The 9,628-nt window shown below is 34.9% G+C and overlaps 1 protein-coding gene across 1 annotated transcript; it reads right to left on the bottom strand.

The window, feature by feature from the left end:
* Positions 1-3,739: 3,739 nt before the first annotated feature.
* LOC125189748 (wall-associated receptor kinase 2-like) lies at positions 3,740-9,379 on the bottom strand. Its single transcript, XM_048086986.1, has 8 exons — positions 8,833-9,379; positions 7,372-7,749; positions 6,775-7,302; positions 6,351-6,710; positions 5,948-6,157; positions 5,420-5,524; positions 3,926-5,089; positions 3,740-3,768 (listed from the first exon to the last, which is right to left on the bottom strand). Exons 1-8 carry the CDS (start codon positions 9,377-9,379, stop codon positions 3,740-3,742), a joined length of 3,321 nt encoding a protein of 1,106 aa, XP_047942943.1.
* Positions 9,380-9,628: the final 249 nt, after the last annotated feature.

The following is a 9,628-nucleotide window of genomic DNA, read 5'->3' as shown; positions in this document are numbered from 1 at the left end:
ATATAATGTTGCCAACAGAGAGCACGACATATTTTCTTAAATTAGAACATCTCCAAAAAAATTATTGGAGAAATTAAAGTAAAGTTGTGTGCAATGCAGCACACCAATTGCTGGTGATGATGGGGAATAGGCCATAGGGTGGCAGCGGGTGGCGCTGAGGGTGTGCGTGGGTTTCAGGGGTGGGTAGGGGTTACAAATTTCATTTTATTAATTTATATTTCAAACTATAAAAATACAATCACATTTTCGCATTCATTTCACCTTCTCTTTCACTGAGAAATTTGGTCTCTAACGAAAGGATCTGATTCCAAATAATTATGACATATTCTCTTTTGTGGTGTTCGATTTTCAAGATAAAATAATACCAAGATACAATATATAGGATTGAGTTGAGATTATTATTATTATTATTATTATTATTAATAATAATAAATATATCAGCATAGTTTTTACATGGATTGACTGTTATTTGAGGGCATCGCCTGAACATAGCACATATTTTGTCAAAAAATATTTAGGATGTTGCAAGTACAAAATAATCAATAGTATAACTACAATTTTTTCTTTTAAAAATCGTATAAGCGGTGTTGTATTTTACTTGCCGGGGAGGGAGCGGTGTTTTTTGAATAATAGAATGTAAATTGCAGGATGCATTGGTATGATTTTACTTGGGATTTTATAATGGCTCTTTATGAGGTTGATTTGGATCAGGTCAATTTGACTATGAAGTCGGTGGATTAATAAACACTATTTAGTGATTATTGCATCCAAGATTTGGCTTTGAATAATATTCTAACTGAGGTGTACCGCACATAAGTTATCTTATCAGTCATAGACTTCTCATTATAATATTGGGTCGACGTTATTGTATTGATGGTGGTGTATTCTAAGCTGTGTTCAATTTAATTAGAGGATAAACTGTGCAATAAAGAGACACATTCAAAACAAGTGAAATGAAGTAGGCTTACGACAACCACCTACGAACGTATCACAAGGAATAAAATAAACTAACAAAAGATTTTCATACAAACTTAAAATTATTGCAATTAGAATTAAGGAGCAAATTGAATCATTATGAACAGTACAACTAATATTCTTGTCTATCTAGTCAACAAAAAATCTAGTCGAATAAACAATTTGACATACGATAATATAATGCACAAGCGCATGTGACGCCATCGAGTACGTAAATTGATATCATCAAACAAATTGTTAAATTGGCGGTCAATGAATAACAACTTGAGAGTCGTATGCAAGTTTTTTTTTTTTTAATTATTTTAATAGATTTTGTAATTTTAATAAAAACCATCGAATTCTTATTTAACATAAATAACATAGTGTAAATTTTTTCGTTAAAATAAATATCATAATAAGAGTATCTCATTTCTAATTATTTTTATATTTATGTACTTCCGCCGTCCCATATAATTTGTCCCATTTTTCTATTTTGGTCCGTTCCATATAATTTGTGCCCTTTCACTTTTATCATGTTTGATAGTGGACCTCATATTCCACTAACTCATTTATGCTCACATTTTATTATAAAACTAATATATAAAAGTACGACCCATATTCCATTAATTTTTTCAATTAACTTTTCATTACATTTCTTAAAACACGTTCCCGGTCAAAGTGGGACGAATTATGTGGGACGGAGGAAGTATAAGTTTAAATAAAAATAGCGGGATTTACCGATCATTCGTTTGCTCAACAAACAATGGAAATACTCGGCAAAGAAAGATTACCGAGCAAGTAACGAGCAACACATATGCTCGGTAGAAAGAAAAAATTGATTAAAGTATTCTTAGTGTAGAATACGGTACATCTTATAAGAAAGAAAAGATTTGCCAAAAATAGAAAATGGTTATTTTTGTGGGACATACCAAAATAGAAAAGGAAGACTATTTTTATTGAATAGAGGAAGTATTAAGAAAAACATTGTATAAGTATTATCGGAAGCGTTCATGAGTAAGGATGACGCCATGTGTAAAGACATGACACATTCTGTAAAATGCTTAAGAGTAGACTTCATACGCTCTGCTCAACACCAACCACGTCCGTCACCGCTCAACCTGCACATTTTTAAAACTTATGCATGACAGATATTTGAGATTATGCATATACTCCCTCCGTCCCCCATTACTTGACACCGTTTGCCATTTTGGTCCGTCCCCCATTACTTGACACACTTCACTTTTTCCATTTTTGGTAGTGGACCTCATATTCCACTAACTCATTCCTACTCACATTTATTATAAAACTAATACTTTAAAAGTAGGACCCACATCCCACCAACTTTTTCAACACACTTTCCATTACATTTCTTAAAACCCGTGCCGGGTCAAACCGTGTCAAGTAATGGGGGACGGAGGGAGTATAATATTGAGATTTTTGTTTGCATTTGTCGATAAAATTTGATTATCAATATGATTGAAATATAATTTATCAAATTTTATCACCCGAACATCGTCGGAACATATGCAATTGAGATTTTGTTGGAATCCCTGTAAAATTATCTCTAATTTGATACTCCATCCGTTCCATAGTAATAGAGTCATTTTGTCATTTTGGTATGTATCATAGTAATAGAGTCATTTCCCCTTTATAGTAAAAGTCAACATATTTTTCCACACCTACTTTATTCTCTCTCACTTTTTTCTCTATTCACCTCTCTATCTTTTTCATTTTCCACTTTATTTTCCCTTTACTTAACTCAACTAGCACAATTTTTCTTAATCTCCATGCCGAAAAGAAACGCCTCTATTACTATAGAACGGATGGAGTGTATTTTTTGCGAAAAAATAATTTAAATCGAGAGAGTTACGTAAATTTAAAGTTTTGAGATGATTTAGATGAGAGAGGATTGACATTAATACCCTTTAAGTTTATTTAATAATTTTTTTAATTTAAAATATTATCCTTGTGGCATTATTTCAACCACGAGATCTTCTAGTCTAATAGCTAAGATTTGATCTTGAATTGTGATACTCCCTTCTATATGTAAGGGATATATATACTAATATTAAATAAAAATTAAATATTTAATTCATTATATTATTCATTTTACCAATATCGTTGAATTGCTCAATCAATTGTCAACGATATGAAAGAATATTAAATAGTTATATTCAGATAGAATACATCAGCCTAATTCATAGAGTTTCGGGTTAGCGCTACTCAGGTTGCGTGTTAATTGAGTATGAGCTAATTGGATTATTTTTCGAGCTATTAATTTACAATCCCAAACCTATAAATTTAGCCAGCTATGCAGATTAATTTAGCCTACACTCCTAATTGTTTTAATAGTATTTTTTTTTTTCAAAAAAGAAGCCATAGAGCTGAATTTTACTACTTGTATTGCGCCATTTGGGCTGTTAGAAACAAGAGCTGATGTAGATTATAAAATTGAGTCCACCATTAAATTAAGAAGCCCACCAGTCAGGCGTGCGCATTGTTAGCGCACACTAATACGAAGTTTTTGTCTATCTTAAAACTCGAGTTGTGTCAACTGGTAAGAAATAATGAAGGACGGAGGAGTACATTACAATGATTTTCTCTTCATAATTATGGTGCGATTAGCATTTTAGTATTTGTAGAAATCATAATTACTTGTATGCATATATATACAATGAGAAGTGCCAGTAGTATTTTATTTAAATGTTAAAACACATACTATTACAGAGTATATATGAGTCATATATTACGCAACAATCAGATTCTTGGCATTTGCATAAATTAACTATGTTGTAAATCTCAAGGGATCTGCAGCTGATGAGGATGCTTCAACATTCTTATAAGTACCTGTCCACGTGTAACCATTGTCTGGAATCATTGTAGGCATGCCTTCAAAATCTCCTTCATCTTCAGATTCATATTCAGATATAGTTGACATGTTAGACATCTTAATATTTTCCAATTCTGTCACCTGATGAGGATGCTTCAACATTCTTATAAGTACCTGTCCACGTGTAACCATTGTCTGGAATCATTGTAGGCATGCCTTCAAAATCTCCTTCATCTTCAGATTCATATTCAGATATAGTTGACATGTTAGACATCTTAATATTTTCCAATTCTGTCACCACTTCTTTCATAGTTGGTCTCATTCTCCCTTTCAAATACAAGCATCTCTGTGCAACCCTTGCAACTAAAATCACCTCTTCTTTTCTACCTTGCTCCAACACTAGAGGATCCAATATCTTGTCTAGACAATTTCTTACCATGCATGTAAGAAACCGATTAGCAAGGCCTTTTTCCTCTTCCTCTTCGTCACAAGAAATTGGCGTTTGTCCAGTGAGGAGCTCGACAAGAACCACCCCAAAACTATAAACATCGCTCTTTTCTGTGAATTGACTAGATTGGAAATACTCTGGATCTAAATACCCGAAGGTACCTTGAACAAGAGTAGTTAGATGAGTTTGATCTGCAGCAACGGACCTCGAAGTTCCAAAGTCCGATACTTTGACCACATATTTCTCATCTAGAAGGAGATTACTTGACTTGATGTCTCTGTGATAGATAGCCACAGAAGATGCGGAATGTAAATACGCTAGTGCCCCGGCTATATCTGCTGCAACTTTCAAACGCATGTTCCATGGAAATGGAAATTCATTATTTGGATCATGTATGAGATCATAAAGGGTGCCATTTGGCATGAATTCATACACAAGAAGAGGAACTTCGGTCTCCAAACAACACCCCAATAATTTGACCACATTTCTATGGTTGATTTGTGAAAGTATAGCAACCTCATTTATGAACTGTTCCAATTGGCTTTCCTCAACTAACTTCGATTTTTTTATTGCCACAATTTTACCATCGGATAACATTCCTTTGTAAACAGTGCCTTGCCCTCCATTTCCAAGGATTCGGTTCTCATTAAAGTGATCAGTAGCTACCTCCAATTCTTTTGCTGGGAAAACTTTTGTTTTTCCAACAGAGCCTTCATTTGTTTGTTGTTGTAAGAGAAGACCACCATTTCTTTTGAAGAATTTTTCTTTAACCAGCTTTTCCCTTTTTCTCTTCAACAGCTTATACAACCAAAAGCACACTGAGACGAATAGTACAAGTCCTAATCCTGAGCTCATACCTGTACATAAAATTACTTTACTTAGAAAGAATAACCATAGAAGAATTTGAGCGGAAAATATTTACTATGACAAATAATACTCTCACGTCAGCTAAAAATAGTTTAGACATGGGTTTTAATGAGAAATTAGTAAAATAAGAGAGAAGGAGAAAAAGTGAGTTAAGTAGCAAGAGAGGAGAAAAAGTGAGTTAAGTATGCGAGCTAGGAGAAACAGTGGGTAGTATAAGAGATGAACTTTTCCATTTTTGGAATGATACTATTTCCTCTGGACATTACAAAATGGTAAAAAAAAATGACTATATGTCATGGACAGAGGGAGTAATTTGTTACCCGTCAGGATTATGGTCTTTGTCTTGGATGGTGGCAGCTTAATGCAACGGGTGCCATCTTCCCTCCCATCACCAACGTACCCTTCGAGGCAGTGGCGAATCCAGACTTTTTAAATTGGGGGTACGAATTTTATGATAAATAAACATACAACATATAAAAAATAATACATTAAAATATAAAATAAAATAAAATAAAATAAATTATACTAGTAATATATACTATAAACTACCACAAAATAGTACTAAAAGGAAAGAACTTAAAAAAAAACTTACTAAAAGCTTCAAATATAAGCAACAATCTAATATATAAGTAAACAGAATAAATATACAACATAGAGAACAAGATGATAATCTACAAAATATAAAATCTAAGTAAAGTAAGTAAACAAAACAGAAAGCAAAATCATAAAACTTAATCTACAAAATCTAAAATATAAGTTAAAAATATTCAAAATAGGGAACAAAATCATAAAACTATAAATGAAAACAAAGTTGGTATCAGAGGAATTCGAACTCTGGTCTCTCCATTAACAAAAAACACGTTTCCAACCACTGCGCCACTGATGTGTTTTGAAATATGTGTCTAAATATAACATTATGTAGGAAATATTTGGGGGTACATTATAAGCTGGATACGCCAGTGCTTCGAGGCATGAGCAGTGATAAGATCCAGCATCATTGATGCAAATTGAATTTGCAACGCATGTATTAGTTGTACTGTCCGCGCATTCATCAATATCTGCTTGTAAAAACATCTAAAATATCAATCGATCAACGTTTGGAGCAAGATGAAATTTCTTTGAATATGATCAAAATTAAACATTCCATTTATAAGTGCTAAGCTTTAAATTAGTATTTAGTTTCATGGCATTGCAGATAGTTAAAGCATTAGATTGCAAGGTTAAGCAAAAAGCACACAGGATTGTACAAACCATGACATCCTGGGTTAAGGTAAGGATAGCCTTGGTATCCCTTGGAGCAGTTGCAGAGGTAGCCTCTAACTCTATCATCAAAATCAATGCAGACGGTGTTATTCTGACATGTATAATCCGCCGCATTCAGTTGTGCTTCTTTGCAATTCACAGCACCAATCCTCCAGTCTAATGTAACTATAGTGGGTCGATAATTTATGTTTGGATCATCAGTTTGAATCTGTGTTGAGTTATTGAAAATGGGGTATGTTGCTTGATGATAATCATCCTTGGTTCCAGTAAAGGCATAACTGCAAGAGAAATTGGTACGTGGCCATCGTCCACTGAACTCGCTCAAATTGGCTTCAAGGTAGGAGGTGCCTGCAACCGAATATTTGTTTCTTTATCATTTTGTATCATGTTGAAATATAAGATATACAAATACCTCTCGGAATGGGTGCCCTGCAACAGCCATTGCCAGGCCAATACTCATCAGTTTTGGTAGGACAATAAGCATAATAGTTATTGGCAATTTGAGTATTTTTGCAAACAGCTGCACAAGTGCTGCCAACCGAAGTACGACTCGCATGCCCAGTCATACCCACCATTATGTCATCACACCCAATCACAGAGATCCAGCTATCTTCCGACAACGTAAATTGAGTTTTTGACAAGTCAATAGTCAAGCTTTGCTCTACTGTCTTAGTGATTCTCTGTTGAGAATTTGACCAATTGTAGCAAGCAAAACCAAGTGTTGGATAGTTGACCCGAACCTGTGATGAATTTAAACGGGTGATTTCCGCCTTGAGAACAGAGAGGTAAGCTTTTGGAGGATTAGTTGATGTATCACACTTTACTTCAAAAGATGGCTCCAAATAGCAATTCTGCCCGATTCCAAATGGAAACGGAATTGACAATTCGCCACATTGATCTCGACATCCGTTTCTTGCTATGGAGCTGCGAAATACAATTGCTGGTGGAAATAGTGTTAGAAAGTATACCTTCTGCGTACATAAGAATAAACTGAAAGAGTAATACTAACGTTGGCAGCCTCCAACCACGTAAGGATTTCCCTCGTATCCTTGCAGGCAGCTGCATTGGTAACCTCTGCTAACGTTAGCAACATCAACACACAGACTCTTGCTATCTTGACATGCGTACGTGGTCGGATTCAGCTTTGCTTGGCTGCAATTCTCAACACCCGCAATCCAGTCCAGCCTCACCACCGGAGGACTCGTTGCTGATGCCCAATTGTCAGTCTGCAATGCAGTTGAGTTATGGAGGTAGAACAACGGATACGAAAATCCGGATTCATTTGTGTCCGACACCTCCTGGATAAAGGCGTGGCTGCAGGGGAAAAGCTTTCTACGTTGCACTTTTCTGCTCAAGTCTATTAGTTTTGCTCCCACGAATCCCGTCTCTGTCATAGAACATAATAAGATCCAACTTCATATTTTTAACAATTTGAAAAACTTCTCTGTCATATAACATACTCCCTCCATCCCAAGATATTAACTCACTTTTTTTGGACACAAGAATTTAGGAAGTGTTGTTTAGTGGTGTTTGTGAGTGGAGTTGGTAGTAAAGTAAATTTTTACCATAAATAGAAATGGATCAAATATGTTGGGACACTCCAAAGTGGTATACGAGTCTAATATCTTAGGAAGGAGAGAGTAATAAGATCCAAATTCATATTTTTAACAATTTGAAAAACTAGACTTTAAAGACCGAAGGACATTTTGGTCTAAAAAAATCCAAATAGTGGCAAATATCTTCCAAAGCAATATTACATGAAAGTTCACATATGCGTAGTGATATTTTGAAAGAAGAGGCCGCAAATGATATTATAGCAAATTTAGGGATTAAAAATGTAGTTCTCTCCAATATAAAATTACAAAAATTTCCTTTAATAAAAAAATATTCCTTCAGTCCCAAGATAAGGGAGTCATATTCCTTTTTAGTATGTCTCATTATAAGTGAGTAATTTCATTTTTTTAGCAAAAAATCTTTTCTCTTATTTTATTATCCACCTATTTTATTCTGATGTTACTTCTCTACTTTTCTCTCTCTCATACTTTCTCTCTCTATTTAGTTGTTTAAATATCAATTCCTTAAATCCCGTGTACAAAAGAAGTGATTCACTTATCTTGGGACAAATGGAGTATCAAAAGAACATATGTCTGGTGATATTATATCAATATATATGTCTGGTGATATTTTTAAAGAATATAGACTACATATGATATTAGTGCAATGTCCTGAGACTAAAATTGTAATTCTCTCGTGTAAAACAATAATATACTCCCTCTGTCCCATTAGAAATGAAACGTTTTCCTTTTTGGTCTGTCCCACTAAAAATAGAAACAATACTCTCTCTACTTTTTCTTCTCTCTTACTTTACTCACTCTTCATTAACTCACAAAACAACACTACATAAAATCATATGCCGAAAAACAAATGTTGCATATTTAGTGGGACGGAGGGAGTACTAATTGAGAATTACCTCCGACGATTTGAGACTGGCAACAACCACTTCCAATGGAAGTAGGATCGAATGGGCAATACCCTGTTTGAGTATTGATGTCTTCCTCACAAAAGGCAGAGCAACCGCCGTTGTTGTAAGTTCCGTTGGACTGCAGCACAGCGTCGTCGCAGCCAATGGCGGTGAGCCTGTTTGTGTACATGGACAGCGAATACAAAGTCCCTGTCAAGTTCACACTCACACTACTATCTTTATACGAACCACCTTCAGACTCATAGCAAACCGAAACCAGGTTCGAATACTCAACCCGAATATAGGTTTCGTTTATTTCAATCAATTGCTTATCAATTATGGAAAGGTACGCCTTTGGAGGCTCTGTGGAAGTGTTGCAGCTAATGGTAAAGGACAGGTCGAACGAGCAATTCAACCCGATCCCAAATGGATATGAAATGGGCAAATTCCCACACATATTTGGGCATCCTGGTTTGGCAACTGGACCACCATATATTGCTGGTAAACGAAGCAGGAACATGAAATGCAAGATTGTATAAATTTGTGGAAGAGGCATAGTGCTTAGTGGCTGTATTTGAGATTGATTGATCACTTATTTACATATATATAAGCAGTGAAAGTCAAAATAAGAGGGTCACTTATTTTAAATTAAAAGTCTTCATACTCAAAGTCTTCATGTAACATCCCGAATTTCCGAACCTTAATTTTAGAGCCCTAGAATTTATTATTGATGACGTGGAGACGTGAATTAATTTATGAATGCATTTATTGCATGAGATGCTTTGGCCGAGTCGAGTCTAGGGTT

The sequence above is a fragment of the Salvia hispanica genome, chromosome 5 (assembly GCF_023119035.1).
Source record: "Salvia hispanica cultivar TCC Black 2014 chromosome 5, UniMelb_Shisp_WGS_1.0, whole genome shotgun sequence".
NCBI lineage: Eukaryota > Viridiplantae > Streptophyta > Magnoliopsida > Lamiales > Lamiaceae > Salvia > Salvia hispanica.
This window is presented reverse-complemented; position numbering and strand designations above follow the sequence as displayed.